At 43.0% G+C, this 20,944-nt stretch overlaps 2 protein-coding genes across 5 annotated transcripts; one reads left to right on the plus strand and one right to left on the minus strand.

Moving 5' to 3' along the window:
• Nucleotides 1-8,318: 8,318 nt before the first annotated feature.
• Nucleotides 8,319-10,092, minus strand: foxd7 (forkhead box D7). Of its 2 annotated transcripts, none has more exons than XM_006631597.3 (2): nucleotides 10,044-10,092; nucleotides 8,319-9,716 (listed from the first exon to the last, which is right to left on the minus strand). In XM_006631597.3, exon 2 carries the CDS (start codon nucleotides 9,691-9,693, stop codon nucleotides 8,614-8,616), a length of 1,080 nt encoding a protein of 359 aa, XP_006631660.2. In that variant the 5' UTR covers nucleotides 9,694-9,716; nucleotides 10,044-10,092; the 3' UTR covers nucleotides 8,319-8,613. The 2 variants fall into 2 exon arrangements, with proteins under 2 accessions (XP_006631660.2, XP_015204473.1); XM_015348987.2 differs by having other exon boundaries at nucleotides 9,937-10,084.
• A 5,145-nt stretch (nucleotides 10,093-15,237) lies between these two features.
• Nucleotides 15,238-20,572, plus strand: ecsit (ECSIT signaling integrator). Of its 3 annotated transcripts, none has more exons than XM_006631598.3 (8): nucleotides 15,238-15,468; nucleotides 15,926-16,066; nucleotides 16,264-16,684; nucleotides 17,616-17,839; nucleotides 17,972-18,029; nucleotides 18,334-18,482; nucleotides 19,004-19,109; nucleotides 20,156-20,572. In XM_006631598.3, exons 2-8 carry the CDS (start codon nucleotides 15,956-15,958, stop codon nucleotides 20,371-20,373), a joined length of 1,287 nt encoding a protein of 428 aa, XP_006631661.1. In that variant the 5' UTR covers nucleotides 15,238-15,468; nucleotides 15,926-15,955; the 3' UTR covers nucleotides 20,374-20,572. The 3 variants fall into 3 exon arrangements, with proteins under 3 accessions (XP_006631661.1, XP_015204768.1, XP_015204769.1); XM_015349282.2 differs by lacking the exon at nucleotides 20,156-20,572 and adding an exon at nucleotides 19,657-20,140; XM_015349283.2 differs by lacking the exon at nucleotides 20,156-20,572 and adding an exon at nucleotides 19,660-20,140.
• Nucleotides 20,573-20,944: the final 372 nt, after the last annotated feature.

The following is a 20,944-nucleotide window of genomic DNA, read 5'->3' on the forward strand; positions in this document are numbered from 1 at the left end:
GTTTGTTCGCCTGTGGTAGTGCTTTTGGCATTAGGGGGAATCTTTGCACTGACTCACACCCTGTCTAAAGCAGCAGTAAGCAAAAGGAATCTTTTTTTTTTAAATATCCTTGTCTTGATTGGAAACATTCGCACTTTGGAGAATTAAGCAATAGACAAAGAAGGCAGCTGCCAGAGCTTTTTTGTTTGTTTGTTTCCTTGTTTTTTTTGTTCTGAAACAGAAGTGGAGGGAATGGACATCAAGATGCCATCAGTGACAAGGTTTCAGCTGTCCAGTATGTGTGTGGGAAGAGGTATCCAGCAAGGCGAGGACCACTTTATCTCCCTCTCTCTCTGCATGGCTCTGCGATGATCTCATTCTCTTTCTGGGTGGCTTTCCTGTTATATGTCACAGTCATATGAAAGCTCCTAGGGGGGTCTGTTCCTAAACTACGCTGCTATCTGACAATGCACTCTAATAAATTTATTGTTTGTGGCTTTTTTTATTATTTTAATGGCTGCACAGACTCTGCACAGCGAGATTTCTGAACTGAGTAAATTGCAAATACAGAGAGACTGATCGCCAGCAAAACAATTGTCTGTCCGTGGGTGGCTGTTGGAAGCTGGGCTCTAGCATCATTGCAAATCATAATCTACACAAGGCTATTGTTCTGCGCATTTCTCATTTTGCAGTAATTGAATTCAGAGTTGCAGAAATATAAATACATAAGTCCGGCCACAATCATTAGGAGCATCCAGCAAGAAGAAAGCCTTTGTCAATCTCTGTGACAGGTGTCTGGTGTCCCCTATGGGTGTGAGGAGTATCTTGACAGGGTGCCGACAAGAACCGGTTTCATCAATGAACAGGTTGATATTTTACACAGAACTTTCCTGCAATTAAAGTAATAAATTGTGCTCGGGTAAGAGCAAAGGGGCTGTCCAGTTTTCTCACTTTTACTTGCACAGCCGTGGAGTGCCACCCTGTGTCACACCAACAACTCCGTCAAGGTGCATTAGGCCTGAGCAAATCATAAACTGGCGTGTGTGAGGCTCGCTGCTCTCTTTTGTGATTGGCGTCTGTGAATCACACAGATGTGCTCAGTGCATCTTCAGGCAGCTTTGTTCAAAAACAGCAGGGCTCTCGGCAAATGAACATCTAAATAAATAAAGCTGAAGCAGACCTACAGAAAAAAAAACTCATGGAGAGACAGTACAGCCGGTCTGAGCCCTTGGTTGAGATTCAAACTGCTTGGCCAGAGTGCTCATCTGCAGCGGGCCAGGGGAGTGCGTGGGGATGGCTGGATTAAGAGGTAACTAAATGGCTTTTTATTGCTCTCCCTGCTGGCACAGAATGGAGTAGATGGAACCCAAACTTTCCAGAAAGCTGCTTATACATGACTTGCTATTTTGTTTATTTTCTGCAAATGTACTCCAATGCAGAGATAAGGAGATATGCTTAGAAATTAGAAATGACATGAGAGTAAACTTCCATCATACATCACATCTGCTGCTCAGTATTAAGTCTCTATTGGGGGCACATTTTGCATCGTGTACTCCAAGCTTTTCTTGGCTGGGAAGCATTTGAGTGTATCTGGACAGTGATTCTTCCCTTTGAGGGGAATGTGTAGCTCATCCCAGGACAAGTTTTGATTTCCCATCACGCCCAGCCCACGCTGTTCCTGGTGACTTTTGAACAATATCAGGAGTCCAGGGCTACTGTGAAGTGTCACACCGAATTCAAAAAGTCTTTCAAAAACTCACACATCCTACCGGCAACGCGAGACAGCTGCAGAACCCGAACCCTGGCCATTCAGAGAGATCTCTCCTCTGCAGATTTGTCGCTGACACAACCACTTCTCTCACTTCCAACTGCAGAAAGTTTACGCAACTGAAAAAAAACTGACAAGCAAATCCATTAAACACTGGTTAAACACAATGACAGATCACGGTTCCCCATGTAGACCACCCTGCAGGATTACACTAGAATATGAAAGACTTTTCACATTCCTCCAAACAGAAGAGTATTGATGCACCAAATTGCTGGTCTCAATTAAGTTATAACCGCTAATTTTCTTCATTTTATTTTTCAAACTGCTCATGTATGATTTCCTTCTAATTATACATTTCTACAGCCTGGGTAAGAACGAATAACCCATTAAAACAACTCACAGTATCTGTAAATAATTTAAGAGCTTTGAGATGATTTCTTTTAATGATGTTACATAAAACAAAGCACTGCTACTAATAATACAAGTTGTGACAGAACATTTGTCTCTTCTCTCTCCCCACAGTCCTTGTGAATGTACAAATTTACATGGATATAATATGCGTGCCATCTTTGTGTCACTGTCCTCTTGTATTCTTGTCTTTAATAAATTAAGTGGATAACCCCCTCTTGCTGTGAGACATGTCACACAAAATGAGATTAAATCAAAATAAGAAATCATAAGAAATTAAGTTTGCATTAATTATTAAAATGTAAAACAGAGCTGTGGGCCTGCACTGTGACAGCTGTCGGAGAAGATCTGATGTCCGAGCGAACTGTTAGATTGTAAGGGGCTAAAGGTTTGTCTTCTGAACGTTTGAGGGTCCTTGGATTCTTATTAAGAAACACTGTTTTTATGCCAAAGGCAAGCTAAAAATAAAAAGTGAGGTTTTTTGAGAACCTCTCAAAAAGAGCTTTTTTTAGAAGACTGCAAACAGTTTCATCTACGACATCACTCCACTTCTTGTCATTTCCCGCCCCCGCAGACAAAGCGCTGTGGTGATAACCCCACTGCGAGTCAAAACGTTTATAAAGCTCCAACATCAAAAAAGCTGGAGTCTTGTAAAAATGTTCACCCTACGAGAGGAAAAAAACAAACAGAAACACACTAGAGATGATAAATGCAACAGCGTTATAAACGATGTGCATCTAGACAACTCCCCTTTCACTTCTAATTTGAGGAGAGTGTGCTGTTCCTGTACCTCCCAGTACACAAACAGAGCACAAAAAGGCTCTGTTGCTCTTATTGTTTGGTCAGCTGCAGCATCTCTCTTCGTTCGTCTCTCCCTGTCTCCTGTTTAAGAATTGGCAGGTATTTACCCTCCCTTTCAGCACAGAACACGGCTGAACACGAAATTCCCGATGCCTAGTTATCCACTCCTGACACACCTGAGTGGCCTTCTCTCCACTTGACTCTTGGCCGATTCTATCTTCCTCTGAAAGACTTCTCCGTTTCTTTCAGTCTCTCAGAAGCAGGTTCACTCCAACGGATTCTGAAATATCTTTCTCATTGAAAACTTACTCCCCTCTCTGTGAGGTTGCCTTGCAATTTATTAATTGTGACCTTTTAAGGCAACATCAAAGTGCAGAAGACTCAGCAGAAGAAGATACACCGAGTTCCAGCTCTTTGAATGTCCCACGTTTTCAGCGATACAGAGAAAATGTGTCAGGAGCTAGGGTCTCCAAGCCTTTGACGCGCTAAGAGACAGGATCATTCTTTCACCCAGCTCCACCTGCTGTCAAATCATTAGCACAACCTCTCCTGTCACAAAGATAAAAAGGGTCCAGAACTCTAAACTACCAGTTGCTTAATTAAGAGCATCAGTCATGCTTCAGTTAAACAAAGAGCCACTTCAAAGCCCATATTTGTTATACCCCCTACATTTGAAATATTATGACAATAACTCCTGTTATTTTGCTCCTTATCTGATTATTACATACATAAACCAATAATTTTCTCGGATCAGAAGTCTAATCTTCAGTGGGTATTTGCATGAAACAGCTATACATTTAGACTGTGTTTCCCTGTGGCGTCCATCCTTTATTAAGGAGTAAAAAATTAACATTGAAGATTAAAAGATATGCTTTACCTGTGCAGCCAAGTCCTCCACATGTGTGGCTGTCATTAGGTACTTAATGTGCACAGCAATGCCTCTATTCCATAGAAGACTAATTGATTCATGCCAACTTTTCACTGTGGTGCGGGTAAGGAGATCTTAAGTGCAACAATAATGGGATTCACTTTGTAGCAACAAAGATTTTAAAAATGATTATTCATGATGTATCATCTGTCTTTCTTTGCAGTCAAGGGCTAGCGCTTTCAGACCCCAATCAGTACGGAAAAACACCTCTGTCTCATCACAGTGATTGATCGTCATAGGAAGCCACTGAACTTTCCACACAACCCACCGTCCAGTGCCGAGCCCTTCAGCGGCTGGAGTGTGGCGGAGAGAACACCGGCACTCTCCTGAAGCAGGGAACCCAGAGTTGTAATTAAATCCCATATTCCGTGTGAAACTCTGGAGGAATTCCCTTCTGCCTGAGCCTTTCCTGTTAAAACAGGAGTCTGGATTCCCCTGGATGGGGTAGTGCGGCTTAAACACATTTACTCACAAACTGGAGAACGTTTCACCAAACAATGAAGATGTAAAGACACTTTACAGGATATTGCCTTATTGCTAGCATCCAAGTAATTAGATTTTGTATTTTATAATGGCAGTGTGAACAGATTGAGGCAGCGGGTAGGTCCTGTTGGAGACTATCATCCAGATAGAGGGCCCTTCATTCATAATTTGGGGAATGGCATTAGAAGCAATTTTGTTACTGAATAACAAATACAAAGCATTGTTCAACTGCTGAAGCACAGATGTGTTAGATTTCATTATAAACCATTATTTTATATTGCACACAGGTGACAGAGACAACACGAAGGGTGTCTGGCTTGTAAGATGTGCGTGCCTCTGGTTTTACAATTGCTGAGTTAGGAAATCTCCTGTTCGGGTATACAAAGGTTCATTCGCTGTCCTAAGTGGTGCCTGTTCGTTCAAAAAAAGATAAAACTCCCAAGGGATTCTAATCAAATTAGAAAAAGGAAATGTTATTTGCATCAGGACAAATTCATGCATGAGTCTGAAGTCTGCTGCTTTTATCGGACTGCAGCCGTGTGAAAAATAAGTAGTTCCATGCCCTTGAATTGCGACCTCTCCTATTTATCTCTTCGCCTCGATTCGCATGAGGAGGCAACACCTAAACTTTATTCCCTCCAGTGCAGTTCCTATTATAACGATTCCCATGACTTCAGTAAATGTTACTTGGCTGTTTGTCCTTTCCACTGAAATAAAAATCTGATGTCTTAAATGTATCATTCGTACCCCAGAATGTTAAACTGTATTAAAAATAAATATCTGGTACTAATAATGTCATATTGTGGTTGAAGTAAAAAAAAAGTTGTTAAATGCATCGCCTGAAATTAAATGCGCCGCTTGGGTTATTGAAAAAATAAACTTTATTAAATAATCATGATTTATGCCGTAGCGTAGCCAGCGCCTGTTGTATGAAATATTGCTATTTTTTTAAAAGCGTTGATATTCGGGGATTCTGTACGAGTAATACAAACAGGTACCACTATATAGGCTCTTACATAAAAAGTATGAAATTGTAATCAATAAGAACGCCGTTATTTTTGTTGTTGTTAGGGTAATATTTATATATTTGGCCTATTTAAGTTACTATAATTCGGTCTATTTGTTTAAATGCAGTGTGAATCGGAACAATACGTGCCAGTATTAGACGTTTGATACCTTGTTATTTAATATACATTGAGTCAGGATCCTGTCCTGCAGTGTGAGGGAACAGATCGTAAACACTGCTTTCCAAAGATATCCAAAGCCATGAGATATATTCCTGATCTGAAAATCCAGTCGCCTCAGAAAGGTTGGCCTTGCGATTTCTGACGACCTGAAGTCGCACATCAAATACGTGATCTTTAATATTATTATTCAAACTTTGATTACCGTATAATCTAATTATTCCTCACACAAGTCAACACGTGCTCTATAGTTTTGGACTGCCAATGTCCTGATAATAGTTCTACGCAGTGACCCAGCTCACATTATTTGATAAATTGAGTGTTATCGTAAAGAGGATGTGTTTTTTAATTTGGTTGGATTTAATTCTCAAAACATAATACAAATCTGTAGTGGCGGTTTGTTTCTTCTTGTTGCTATTTCTGTCCTGATGCTGAATTCCAAGATAAAACTCAACACATCTGTTAACTGACCGCTTGATTACAACGATTTGGTTTACGGATGTGGAGTTACAATAAAGTAGGTGAGATACCGGAGAAAGTCACGGAAGTCCTGACTTGGCAACGTCGCAGATGACAATTCGAAAACTAGCTGCGATTAAGTGTGAGTAGTTACCTAAATTTTAAAAAATAGGGAAAAAAAGAAGTCAAAATGTGGTATTGTCTAGAGCGTTTTATGAAAAAAACCCGAAATGCGATCCCTAGCTGTTAACACCTGCGCGGTGACGTGTCAAGGGAGTCGAAGCAGAAAGGTCAGAAACGCTTAGAAAAAGTGACCCGTAACATTGTAACAAAGGCTGTCTTAATATCTGTTAATTAAGACTGAAGTCGCTTTCTTAAAAGACTGGGTCGAATCTCACTTCACCGCGACGGCGAGCTGGACTTGGAATGTTCTGTCAATCACAGCTTTTGGCTGCTGCTTAAGAAACACGCGTGGGTAAGAACGGCGGGCTGTCATCTGTCATGTTAACTAGGTATTCCAGGTTTCCCAATGGCAAAGTTATGACTGCACCGCTCTTCGGTGTCACTCTCTTACTACGTTTTAAAAGAGCTATCACAATATGCAAAGAAGGAGTAACGACATGCCCCTTAGTTGTATAGTTATTTACCCGGACTGATTTTCACCTTACCGGGGTTTTTACAAACTAAGCATGGTCAGTTGCGCTTTTAGACAGCAACACAGTACAAAGCACCACATAAAGCAAAGCGCACGGACAATTCATTTCCAAACAAAACAAACGACTCAAGAGAAAACGTGATTCTCAACCTTTACATGTAGACATATCGTTTTAAAGATAATCGATATAGTTTATATTTTCACCCTTCATTGGCTGAAAAGGGACTGGTCTAATCGCCTCTTAAAAGTAATTAATGTAAAGGACCGCCGATAATTAGTGACGGTCCGGTTGCTTTAAACCCTTTAGTTTGGCACGTTTCTGAACGGTGTGGCCTAATTTCTGGGATTTTTTTTAAAGTTCGTGCTGATTAGGGACTTTGCCCCAGCTATTCGCCCCAGAGTATTTACTGTAAATGTTTCAGACATCTTTGAAGACACGCACAGCTGTTTGTCACTTCAGGTTATGGGTTGATACAGAGTGGCACCGCAGACTGGGTCAGCTGGAGCTACCGCAGCACAGAGAATTCGTAAACACTGAGGGTTTAAGAGCCTCGAGTTCCGACACTTCAAGAGCCTAGCTACATGGCACAGGGGAAGACATCATTGTATCGTGGTATGCATGTGTATGTGAGTATGATTAGATAATAACAACGTTTCCCTAGAGGAGAACTTCTAGAACAGGTTGAAATATATTTTCAAATCGAGATCACTTTAAGAATTCATTTAAATTAATTTCACTGAACCCGAGCCGTGTTTAAAAGATATCGAGGTTCTGTCTTTTTCACACGTACACGTACGAGTCGTTTTAGTTCGTGTCTTTACACGCGATTCGTTTTTCGGGTGAGATCATTAATTCAAGTCAAAGGTGAATTTATCTTCGAAGGCTTCTATGTAATTTTGACAGAGATAGATTTAAGACGGGAAATATAAAATGTGAAAATGGAGTACGCCACACTTGTTAAGAGTGGGGGAGGTGTTCGAATGACATTTGGACAAATAGAAAGGTAGTTTTACGATGTCTGCTCGCTGTAACTAAGGAAATGTACTGCAACGACAGCATCAGAATGTATCGGGAGCCTGAAGGCTTTGTACCAGTTGCAGGTCAAACCCAGGCCCAGAGCTCTCTCTCCCCTAAAAGCAATGTAACACGTTCAGTGGTTCACCCCCGATTTATAATATATTGCATTTCATAATAAAATAAATGAAAAACAGAATTTTAGAACGATACAGGCATATTCTTTACGAATCTAACCACTACACCCTCTTGTCTTCCAAAATGTAGTTTGAGTCCAGATTTAAAAAAAACTCCTCGGCTGTCACGAAGCTCTTAATATTACTTCGAGCACATCTGTCATTTTTTAAAATGCCCAGAAAACTACTAACTGCTCGCCGACAGCACAGCTAAGTCAGAAACATTCCAGAGCCACGTTTAAAACGGTATGATCCTCACTTCATTCACCAGTAAATGCAATTAATCGCCTTGAATTGCCGTTCGTTGTTATGAAAAGGTAGTTTGTTTTTAAAAAAAAACTTTACTAATTAACATCGATGAACGGGGAAGCGATAGTATTTGAATCCTTAAGAATATGGACATTTTATTTAAAAAAACGTTTGGAAGAGATATTTAATGCCGTGAGACCGCATTTAAAATCCTCTTTTCAAATGTAAAACTTTATTATTTAGCATTGAAAGTTTAGCATAAGCAGGAGCTTTACAAGTCATGAAGGCGAGAGAAATAACTTGCCCAATAAACAGACACCTGGAAGGCGGCTGAAAATCTTTTCAGAATAATGAAAAAGAGGCGTAGAATTAAATCGGTATAATAAAGCGAACACCGTTTTCGAAACCGATACCAGTCTCCAAGGAAAACAAACAAACAAAAAAACGAACCAATTGTTTCCGATACGCTTTTACCTGAGTTTTTTTTTTAAACAGTTATTGTCAGAAATTAGCAGTTGTGCGCTTCGCTCAGCTGCTGCAGGCGTTTATTGGTCAGGGGGCCGCCGCTGTGTAGCGGGTGCAGTTTCTGGTACTCGTGCTGGAGGCTGAAAAGATGCGGGGAGGCCGAGGGGTGGTGGAGCACCGCGCTGGAAAGGAACGCGGGACCCTGGGTGTCGCCCACCAGCGCGGAGGAGAGAGCGGGGCAGTGGGCGGTCACCCCGCCCGTCAGGGTCTCGAAGGGGAACGGGGGCACCCCGAGCGAGGAGTCCGGTTTGAGGGCCTGGGCAGGGGAGAGAAAGGCCTTGCCCCCCGCCGCGGCGGACGTCCTGGAGAACAGGGTGGAGAGCGCGGGGAGGATGCTGCCGGCCGGGGGGAGGCCGCCGGCCCCGCAGGGCGCAGGCGGGTGGAATCCCACGGGGTACAGGTCCAAGCTCGGCAGCTGGAGGCAGGCGGCCCCGAGCCCGTACGTCCCGTAGGTGAAGCTGGGCAGCGAGCCCGCGTCGCGCTGCTCCTTCAGCAAGCCGAACCTGAAGTGCTGCCGCTTGAAGCGCTTCCGGCGCCGCAGAAAGCTGCCGTTCTCGAACATGTCCGAGGAGTTGGGGTCCAGGGTCCAGTAGTTGCCCTTTCCCGGGTTGCCGGGCTCCCTGGGCATTTTGACGAAGCAGTCGTTCAGGGACAGGTTGTGCCGGATGGAGTTCTGCCACGCCGGGAACTTCTCCTTGTAGTAGGCGAAGCGGCTGCTGATGAAGTCGCAGATCTCGCTCAGGGTGAGCCGCTTCTTGGGGCTCTGCAGGATGGCCATGGTGATCAAGGCGATGTACGAGTAAGGCGGCTTCACCAGGGCGCTGCTCTTGACCGCGGCGGGGCTGCTGGAGGTAGCCGCTGGCAGCTCTAAGTCTCTCTCGCCGCCCGGGCATTTTTGAGACCCAACCCCAGCGCCCCGCTCCCCCTGGAAGCCGCTGGCTGCTCCCTCCACCAAAGGTGGGCAGAGCTGGGGTCTCCTCGCTTCCCTGCTGCCGTCTCCGACCACATCAATGTCGGGCTCCGCCGTGGGATCCGACGCCGAGTCTGCGTCCAGGGTCATCATCCAAACCGCGAAACAAATACCACCTGTGCCAACAGGCGGGAGAGACATTCAGTGAAGATAAAGACAGAAGGGAGAAAAAAAACGGGGTGAAAAAATAAATTCTTACAAGTAGCCGACCGTCTTGAAGTTTGAATTCCCCCTAAATAGCGTAGCTGGTCAAGTGTACAAACACACACCCCCTCCCCTCCCCGCCAAGACGGTCATTAAGAAAATATGCGCAACATCTTTAAAAAGAGAAACCACCTTTGTCTCTCCGAACCCCGACCAAAAAAAAAAGGCTCCCGTGTATTTTCAAAGGCTTCACAACGAACCAAATACTTCTACATTGAAGGAAAAGAGATGTATCGAACCTTTCAAGGAGTCTACATCATCCCTCTTCTCCACTGATCGAAAAAACTTTTTTTTCTTTTTCTTGTAATTGTAACTGTGCTGGGGTCAGGTGACCGTGATGTCATCGCGGAATTGTGAAGTTGTTGGGATCTCAGGCGCTTCTCCAATGGAATCCACGTAACAGATCCCACTGTAGACCGAGTCTCCTCCTGCCAACCGTAGGAGCACCACCTGTCTGAAAGGCACACACCTTGTACTGGTACTGAAATACTGCTAAGAGCTTTAGTCTGCGTCCCTGGTAACATAGGCTGCGCTGCCTTATCTTAAGAAATCCTTTTAAAGAAAAAGCAGTTCGCTCGCGGAGCCTATGCAAAGGCTGGACGTTTACTAAGAAAAACTCCCTCATAAATTTCTAGTGTTTATTGGCCACGGTTTCATTGTCGCCGAAAAAAAACATCGATCTAATAACAGTGCTAAATTCTTTGCATTCGTGTCTCATTCATTCGTGAAAAAATTCCGGTTTTTACTTAAAAAAAAGTATTGCAGTAGCACTTTGACATGCTCAGTTGCTTTGACATGCTTGTTAATGCAAAAAAATTAACAAGAATCTTCTGTTCCACACGTTTGAATTGAAAATATGCATTTAGGAGACGTGCACTTCTGACATATTGAAATTTTATTCAATTTTAATCAAGATTATTTCAATGAACAAATTAGGAAGTACATCAAAACTCAACTTTCTCCTACTCACTTATATATAATATTTATGCTACTATTTATATTTTGTCCATTTTTTATAATTAAATGAAATCCCGGTAATCAATCCTGAAAACCCAGATGACTATTTTGAAATCACTGTCATGATTTGCTAGGAAAATCAGTCCACAGTGACACTAATTTTCAATTTTATCGCTTTACACATAACGGAAATGTATGGTTTTCATTCAACACAAAAATAGCAATAAATCCAAAAAGACCATCTGAAAGTAAAGCAAGAATGAGCAATCTAGAAAGACAGTTTTGATTCGTTGTTGAATAAACTCATATCAGATATTCCCGTGTTGGTGGAAAAGAATGTTCTGCGCATTAATACGTTTTGAAAACAAAATCCAAAAATGTTTTTGAACAATAGCTGTAGAAACCAACGAAAGCTTCACATAAATCAGCCATTAATTAATTAATGTTCGAAAGCCCAGCTGCGTTTTTTGAACTGGAACACAAATGTTATCCCTATGATCTGCTCAGGTAAATAATTTAAACATTTGACAACAGAAGCTGTTTAATTACTTTGATTATCTTTTAAAAAAAGTGGTTTTCAACAATATGTTTACTGGTCTCACTGTTAAAAAAAGAAGTTCTGGATGTCGTCTTCTCTCGAGTCTCTCCAGATATTTCAAATTAATCAGGGGAAAATTGGCTCGGGTCGCACTGACGCAACCAGGGTTTAAAATCCAGGCGAGATGAGGAAAACCGACATTAAATTAAATAATTTCTCATGACTTCATTATTGCCAAATTAATATGACAGATTATTTCCTTTTGTATTATGCACACATATCTTTTATTGCTTTTCTATTAAATATATCCTGAAATGGACTGCAACATATTTATAATACGCCAAGGTGCTTGGAGAAACGAGTGATATACAAAAGATGCAGTTTTTAAAATTCTTTTACACGCTCGAGATGGGGTGTTTTATTGTCGTTTTATCCGCAATAATTTTTTTAAACCCCGTGCTTACAGTAATTTAACACAAATTCGGTGTTTACGCCTGTAAATTACAGTGTAACCTGTACCTAATCAATTACATTTTAATTACCATTTTAAGGCAAGATTTTAGGAGTGCTCAGAAAGGGTGTTATCCTGTTAAATTTGGTGTAAACCTGCTGAAGGCTACTGACACCAGGGGCAACTCGCATCGCTCGGTGCGCATGTTTCTTCGTGATCGCGTTGCTTAAGAAAGAGCCCACCCGGGTTTGACTCTAACCTCAATCATTATAAACACATAGAAACGAACCGGAACAATTTTAATCAGGCCAATAACATGGAGTTACAGGGTAATGAGATAGGGATTAGGAGAGGCAACAGTGATGCTCAATGAGAATTTAATTCACTCCAGATTTGTGGTAATTATCGTGCACATCTTTTAATATTTAGGCACACAAAAAACTAACGACCCAAATTTCCATACCTGTCATTTAAAATCTTCTCGTTTTCCGTTTAATTTCCCCTTTATCTTAATGCGAAACATTCTGCCTGCGGGTCTAGAGGCGCAGTTTATAAAATACTAAACGAGCATGCACAGTTTGGAAAAGACAACTTGGAGTTATTTTCTTGAAACCTTTCAAACAAGGTTTTTCTTTTGTGTGCCCCCCCCCTCTGGAAAGAAGCCTCAGAAGGGAAAAAAATAGACTGGAAGGACTAAGGGATGCGATTCCACTACTTCGGACTAAGGCTTTTGTCATGGTGCGCCAGGACATAACCTGTAAACTACGTGTAGCCGAGTCCTTGGCAAAGTGGAGTCTCCGGCTCTCTCTGCCTCTGAACACTAGGGCATTTCACTCAAGGGGGAGAATCCCCGGGCTAAACCGAGCTATCCTCGCTCGGGCAGAGTAAAGGCAGAAAGAGCAGACGTTGCAAAAGCAGGGAGTGAGCCAGGGGAATGGGGGGTGGTGGTAATATTATACTCACAGGTCAGTCGTATTTATTTAATTGTACTGATAGCCATCTGACATAGGGAGTTTACATGTTCAAAATATGGATGGGTATATTTTTTCATGAAAAGCGCTATAGATTTGAACTGCAGAAAGATTATATTTGTTTTTTGGGAGAATTGAAAGACCAGATATAGAATCGATTACATCTGTTGGGATATTTCTCTGGATGAATAAACAAACTACGTTAAAAATCAGTATTTAATACTTCAGTTTTATGGAACTGTGCATGACGCAGACGGGCGGGTAGCTGATTTGAGTGTGATTTTTTTCAGCCCATTTTGTGTTTTAATTCAGCTCAGGTTTGCGTTTATCTTATTTGTAAGGAAATACCTTTAGGAATCACTCCTCATACTTCAGAAGGGTCCCGCTTTTGAAACAGTAAAAGCCTCCAACCTTAAAAAACAAACCTCAAAAACATTCCACTTAAGTGGAAACGAAAAGTTGGAAAGGCAAACGGAGTGGTATAAATTGCCAGCGCACAAAGAAATATTTTAACGCGAATTGAACTAATCAGAAATATCAAGAACTGCTGCTATCGAAATGTACCACAGTCAGTTTAATTAAGACAGCGGTTTTATTGGATAAACTGTCCAACAGAAGAGCTGTGCCATTTTTAAATACCTGCTGTTTATTTACAGGGACCTAGAGGGAGTCCTGTTTTCTTTTCTCGAAGCTCATCTTTCCCCTCATTATCCAGACATGTTTGCTGGGCAGACGCGCTCTTCCAGATGTGTGCGAGAAGGACGGTTCATTAGAAAATGAGGGCCCGGGCTGTTTGTATTAAACGACGCAGCTCCTCGCGGGGATTCCTCGCTTCCTGGCTGCAATCGGGCTGAACCCCCAGAGAGCGGAGGGAGACAAAGGGGTACACTGGGTGGCCCTGGCCCCGGCTGCCAGCGGCGAATGTCACAAATTCATAGCGCATGTCTCCCTTGATCGGAAACAGCCCCCGCAACGGACGGAAAAAAAGAAGAATGGTTTCAATATTAAAACGGATAAAGCCGGGCCATTATTACAAAAATCAATAATTATTATCTGTCAGAACTGCTAAAATACTAGATAGTAAAAATATCAACAAGAATAATAATATACAAGAAAAGGTCTTGTTGTTCCCTGACAAATATAAATATTTTTACACGTTTATCTAAACATACAAAAAGTGCGACAGCCAAGATGTAGCTGGAGAATTTTCGAGCGCTTAATCTGAAAAAATATACAGAACCGAAAAATTATAAACACCAAAGTTTCCCTCAGGCATTTCGAGGAGACACGAAGAAAGTGTTTTCTCTTGAACCAGCCTCTCAGCTTCCATGTAGCGATATTTCGTGGTTTGCAGTCGCTCGCTGAACATCCCGTCATCTTACTGTTTTTCACCAGGCACGGTTGACATGCCAAGCTAAATTCTAAAACGAAAATGTTCTCATCCCAATTTGAAATAGAAGATACGCAAATTGGTGTAAAAGCTATTTTGTTTAATCTCTCTGTTTCATGAAAAGATTGCGTGCGTTTCCCACAGTGAAAACTTGATTAATTTTTTTTTGGCCAAATTACATGTATCGGGCTGTATGGTTTAAAACGGTCTTTTATGAAAATAACCTATAATTAACACGTTCTTCCTCCTTATCCTAGAAGCAAACAGCGATTTTATGAATGTATTAATTACCCTGAGCCTTTACAAAGGGGGCACCGGAATATTAAATATTAAGATGTGCCGATATATTAAATATCACGTTTACCTCTTTACCTACAGGTATGTACTGTACTGCTATCCGAAGAACAAGCTCGCTTCAGCTGATGACTGAAAAGCATTTTAGTGGACAAAAATGACAGGAAGTGTTAAGGAACAATGGAAATCGGGTCGCGCCGAGTGAAAGAAGAGCACTCTCCTTTAATTACAATGAAATGTTCCTGTTCGGGACACCCAAAGCTTCGCCCTGCGTGTATGATGTATCTGCTGAATCTACAAAGTGTTCTGAGATATGTTGCAGGTTTAGGCCTCCTGGGTTAAATTAGACCCTAGTTTCATCAGTTTCTAACAGCTGCTTTTCACAGGAATTATCGCTATGTGACTTGTACGTATATCAATGATTGCATGTCTTTTCAGTATCGATACCATAAAGTGAGGTTGCGCCGGGTCCAAAACACTTTATGGCTGATTCTGCACGCATTTATCTTGTTGTTTTTTTTTAAATTGAAAATATTTTTGGATCTGGAATAACCACGGGCCCGTGTTTAAGAGTTCAGAAAATAAACATAAATTGTTTCCAATATTTTTTGCCATGTTTCCTCAACACATTTGTCGTTGTCCCATATTTCTGCTCATGATCTGGAAAACAAACAAAATCTTCATCCCTACGGGAGACTCTTATGACACCACCCGGCGAGAATATGTATTACAACAATGTTTTTTTGCTTTCTACTGCGGTGGGAACGAATACGTTAAGCGTTGCTTGTTTCCGTCTTATTAGGACGGAATCATTAGAGTTGTACCAGGAAATGTTGGCGGAGGGGTTATACTTAACATGGCGGCGCCCGTGGAGTAGTATGGGAAGGAGATCGGTCATTCACTTAAACATTTATATTTAATTCTAGTTTCATTGAAGACGTTGAATTTTTAGTACCTGAAGCAGCGTCGTGATAGTACAATGTATTTTAGATATTATAATAGACATCAGAAAAACTTTACTGTATAATATTTCTGAATAGGTTCCGTTACGTGCTTTGCGAAGGTATGTGCTGCGTTGCAGTTTATCAATAAGATGTCGATTAAACGATTGCTAACTGTTAAACATGAAACCCGACCCCTGACAGATAACTGCATGATTAGAAGACATATGCTATCCCGATTGGTAAATTTGTCATAAATATACATTGAATCGGGTATCCATAGTCCTAGTTATTGGGTAAAAGCCAGCGACACAATCGCATTTCTGATTCCATGGAATAACAGCGGAACGTTTAGGTCAGAGCCTCGCTAGCGCATATTATGGGGTGGAGATTAAGCATTAAAAACAGTGCCGCTGATAAGTCACTATTTCTGTTAGTAGTAGAAGAAAAAAATACCGACAATCTTAAATGCATACTGGTGGCGATGACCCTTTCATGTAATTTAATAGTGACAAACTGCATTGATCGGAGCGATCTACTCGTCAAGAACTGACCGAAGCCTCTTTGTTGTGCTCTCAGACCCTAGCTCGTCTCTACCACGCGTCCACCATGAGCTGCACACGCTGTCTGCCGCGGCTGCTGCTGGCCTGCGCCAGGGCGACTGCTCTGAGCGCGGCTCCGCAGGGAGCCTTCCTGAGGAGACAGGCAAGGCTCACGCAGGTGAGTGGGCTTTGCTTACAGCCTGTCCTGTATCCCCTGGTGAAAGCGGCTGATCTTTGCGAGAGCAAAATCCCCTCGGGGAGTGAAGCTGCTCACTACAGAAAGACACGCTGGCAGGTGTTCAGCTCGGACGTCTGTCCTGTCATGGGGCGAGTTGTCCTTTTTTTTCCACATCACTACGGTCTCTTTCGCTGCAGGGACTGAGGAACGTCCACGCCAGCAGCAGAAGGACGGAGAACAAACCCACAGCTGCCGCGCACCAAGGAGGGCAAGGAGATGGAAAATCGGAGGATGGGCCGGGTCAGTCCTTGGTCACCCACGAGCACCTGTTCGAGCGGGCGGCTCGGGACTCGAGGACCAAAGCCACGTTCAACCGCGTGCTGGACGTCTTTGTGAAGAGGGACATCCGCCGGCGAGGCCACGTGGAGTTCATCTATGCCGCCCTGAAGAAGATGCCCGAGTTCGGAGTGGAGCGAGACCTCTCCGTTTATAACAGGCTGCTGGACATTTTCCCCAAGGAGGTGTTCGTGCCTCGCAACTTCATCCAGCGCATGTTCAACCACTACCCACGGCAGCAGGAGTGCGCCATTCAGATTCTGGAAGAGATGGAGAACCATGGTATGTTCTCAGCGCCGGAAGAGGGGCAAGTAATCACCCCAGTGCACCGTTTCCTTCCTGGACAGACCGAACTCACGCCGCCAAAAATGTGACGTTCAGGGCTCTTTGAAGTTAGTTCACTTACATATTGTCCAAAATTGTATTTCAAGCTTCAGTACTCAGAGGCAGTGCCTCCAGCACACACATGCAAACCCAGAGCAAGTCTGAGGGAGATGTCAGAATTTAGGGACCTCGGTGTATAAAATAATCTGTTCATACTGCTTTATCAGTTCCAATCAGGGTATTTAAACTGAAAACACACCTAAAAATACCAGAATCTATGGTGTGTCTTGCCACACAGCTATGTTAAATTAATTCAGATCTATAAAGCGATGCTCCATTGCATCGCCTGTGAGTTAATTTTTTTTAGTTTGGAATAACTAGTAATATTTTAATTATATGCCCAATTTACAAACACTAGTTGTTTAAGATTTTTCAATTCCTGCACTGCACATGCAGAATGAGGGCCCTTGAATTCACAACCTCTTGAAGCCAATGAAGCTGTTTCTTGAAAGAAGCCAGGGTGAGAACCTCCGGTCAGGACTGGTTGCAATACGCAAAGGGTTGTGCGAACGTGGAATAAGCTGCCCATCCATGCCGTTGAAGCTGATACCCCAGCTTGTTTCAAGAAACAGCTGGAGGAGATTATCTGATCAGTTAGCAGCTAGGAACCAAATGAGCTAGACAGGAGACAAACAAGAGAAAGACGTTCATCCTGTGGTATGTTCTTATGAAGAGGGAGTTAGTGCCATCTGGTGGAGAGGTGTTGTTGATGTTCCTGCTGCTCTCATGAATCTCTGTTTCTCTCTGGCCAGCCTGCTCTGCCCTAGAGGTGCTTCCACGAGCAGCCTCTGTGTCTTTTTTTTAAGCTGGAGTGTTGTTTTATTTGCAGGAATCATGCCCAACATAGAAACCAAAGTACTCCTAGTCCAGATTTTCGGGGAGAAGAGCCACCCCATGCGCAAGTACCAGCGACTGCTGTACTGGTTCCCTAAATTCAAGCACGTGAACCCCTACCCTGTCCCCCATGAGCTCCCGCAGGACCCCCTGGACCTTGCTCGGCTCAGCCTGAAGCGGATCGCCAACAGCCTGGATGCCAAGGTCACCGTCTACCAGGTACCAATAGCACCGCCACCAAGCAGCAGAGTGCATTTCAAAGCTCCAGGGAAGCCTGCTTTTAATTTGCAACAAAAGCTATATTTTACAGGCCCATGCAATGCTCACTACATTTCTCTCATCTCTTTGTAGATGCCCTCAACAGACATCTCAGAAATGGGAGAGCAGGTGTCTGAGCCCTTTGTCGTAGGTATACTGGGTTTCGCTACTTGGAGATTCCCTGTTGTGTGAGAGGTCACACAAAAAGCGGTGCGTCACTGAAGTGATGCTTTTGGGTTTTGTCTCTATAGTCTCTCTGACGCTTTCCGAGTACTCTAGACTGGAAATCCTCCAGTAACTTAGACTATTACCTGGTACTGTATTTATGCCAAATAGCAGAAACGAAAAGAGGACACACGTGGTGTGAAGGACACAGGCAATAAATAATTATTAACAAAGTCTGCAAACACTTGCAGTAGAAAACCGTATCTAACACTGTCTTACTCTCTGGAAAGGAATTCAGAGCCCCGAACAGCGCCTCCTCTTGGCCGAGCACAACCCCAGCCGACCAGTGTTTGTGGAAGGACCCTTCCCCCTGTGGTTAAGAAAGACGTGCGTCTATTACTACATTCTTCGGGCTGATCCTGTCCCACCAGAAGAGAAGGTGAGGAAGGTTTCAATGTAAGATCAGGCAGATTCTAAAAAAGACACCACAGCTCTGGATAAAGACCTGACAAGTTAGTGACATCTGTGTAAAGATGGAGAAATATGATCAGCACAGAGCTTGAGTTCTGAAACTGAAACCTAGGAACACTGAAAAATAAATTTGCCTTCATTATTCTCACTCGGTGGAATATAATGTGTATAACAAGGAGATAAGAACAAGTGACACACCACCCTACCACAATCCTGAAGAACAAATGAAAAGCTACAAATGATGGGGGCCTTAGGGATCTAAAAATTCCATCTGTTCATTTTGTAATGGATCTTATGTAGACAGCTCCTCCCACAGGGCTGGGGAGGCAGAGTAATTTCTACTCATGTCCCCGTGTCTTTGGTTTGCTGCTTATCCCTGCCTTGAAGCACATTTTGTGCATCGCACGGCACACACTCGTGGTTTTACAGAAACCTTTCTAGGGCTCGCTTGTGCTGTATCGAACGTGTGCGTTGTGTGCTTCCTGCCAGGTCGAGAAGCCCATTGACTTGGAACGGAGCTTTTTTTACCCACTGCATCTGGACCTGGACTTGGAACGGGACCTGGGCGATGATGACAGCTTTGACGTGGATGAAGGTAAATGGCCCCATGACGAAAACAACCATACCTTCTCCCTCCCTCCACCCCAAGATCTGACATCAGGTCATTAATCTCTCTAAGCATAACATCAGAGAAAGTCAGAGCAGTCTAAGTCAGATGCACATTTAAACAGAGTAGACAGGGTAGGTAGTTCTCATATCTGAGCTACATCGATTCACTGGACCAGAACTTATCCTGATTTCCTCGGTGTTGAAAGGACAAGAGAGCAACTGAGCACCACCCATCCCAAAGCAACCCGACACCTAGTTGCCTCCCAATTATGCAGCTGGAGGCACAACAGCATGGCCTCGAACCCACAACCAGACTTATGACTGCTCTACCCTTGAAATAAAGTGGAGAAAGTGATAATGCAGTGCCTCTTAATTGTATTTGGGAGAGAAAAAAAGATGTGCTTGTATATACTGTCTAGCTGCCCTGCAAGTCCAGTACTCCCATAGTAGCATTGTGACTGTGGCATTCCACAAGCACTATTCTGTTCACAGCTGCTTCCCAGCTGCTGTATTCCAGCTTGCATTTACTTCAGCAGATTTCTTGGTATAAAGCCACCTGACATTCCGAAACAGTGCAGCAGTATTCCAGCAGCATCCTGGTCCTGGGGACCCTCACACCTGCTGGATTTCATTGCACGTGAGCTAAAGTGAATCTTTCATTGACCCACCAAGCTGCTTGGTTAGAAACCTTTGCAAGATGCAACCTACTCAGAGGTTGGACATTTTAAGAAGTGTAGTACTTAAGAGACGACCTACTTCTTACTACTGTAGGTTTAAAAACTGATATTGTTTAAAGAACTCCCATCAAACCCATTTTTAAGGTCTGTTAAGAGTTCAGTTTTTAATTGAGTGTTCATATTGAGCAGGAAACAGCAGAAGTGTGAGGCTTCACCACCTGTATTGGGAACACAGCTGTAGTAATACAACAGAAGTATTCTAGAAACAAATGTTTCCTGTCTGGTCTCCCATGAGGGTATATTGGTGACCCAGTTGGATGGGCACCAGGTTAGCTAATGTGTTGTGTGTTGGCAGTGGAGGAAGGAACTGTGTTTGCCATGTGTATGACCGGCTTGGGGGACCAGGCCACCCTGGCCAAGTGGATCACCGGCCTCCAGGAGACCAACCCCATCTTGGGCAGAATCCCCACTGTCTTTCGGCTGGAGTCTGGACCCAGGGAGATCCAAAGCACCAGCGAACCTGAGCCTACTGCAGAGGAGGAGCACCTGCAGAGCCAGGAAATGAAGCAATAAGCTATCTCAGAGGTTCGAAATGCAAGAGAAACCGGTGCTTGTTTCCAGCATGTTTGCTGGAAGTGTGCAGGATCAGTACAAACTTTTCTGGAAAGACGACAAAATAACCTTTCTCTGACTAAATTTTTCTGGATTATAACCTGGAAATTTAATGTTTTATTTAATGTAAATGGTGAATAAAATATTTTATGTTGCAGAATCACTCCATTTAATTCAGAAAGAGGATTCACATCTCCACATGATTAAACAGTAGATTTAAAAAAATAAATATCCCAAAATCTTATGGTAAATGTGAAACAGTGGCCAACAGTTACAATATTTTTAAAATAAAAATATCTTGTAATATTGCAAATGATTTTTCCTGTATATCTACACGGTCACATTTTTCAGTACTTTAAACGATATCCCATTGACTTCAAGTGAAGACCTTGCTCCTGTATGTTTTTGCTCTGTAATGCACAAGCAATATGGAACTATGGGGCTCAAGTAGTCAGAGCCTAAGCACTCATGGTAGCCAGGGTCTGGAGTTCCATACCCTCGTGGTCTTAATGAGGGTGAGAAACAAGGAGGC

Source organism: Lepisosteus oculatus, chromosome 11 (genome assembly GCF_040954835.1).
Source record: "Lepisosteus oculatus isolate fLepOcu1 chromosome 11, fLepOcu1.hap2, whole genome shotgun sequence".
NCBI classification, from domain to species: domain Eukaryota; kingdom Metazoa; phylum Chordata; class Actinopteri; order Semionotiformes; family Lepisosteidae; genus Lepisosteus; species Lepisosteus oculatus.

What these genes read in the sequence shown, in the direction of transcription:
- foxd7 (XM_006631597.3), bottom strand. Translation starts at nt 9,693, where the DNA reads ATGATGACCCTGGACGCAGACTCGGCGTCGGATCCCACGGCGGAGCCC.
- ecsit (XM_006631598.3), top strand. Translation starts at nt 15,956, where the DNA reads ATGAGCTGCACACGCTGTCTGCCGCGGCTGCTGCTGGCCTGCGCCAGG. An exon ending in GGAAGAGATGGAGAACCATG is followed by an intron (nt 16,685 to 17,615) that starts GTATGTTCTCAG and finishes TTTTATTTGCAG; the next exon opens with GAATCATGCCCAACATAGAA. An exon ending in CTGTCCCACCAGAAGAGAAG is followed by an intron (nt 18,483 to 19,003) that starts GTGAGGAAGGTT and finishes GCTTCCTGCCAG; the next exon opens with GTCGAGAAGCCCATTGACTT.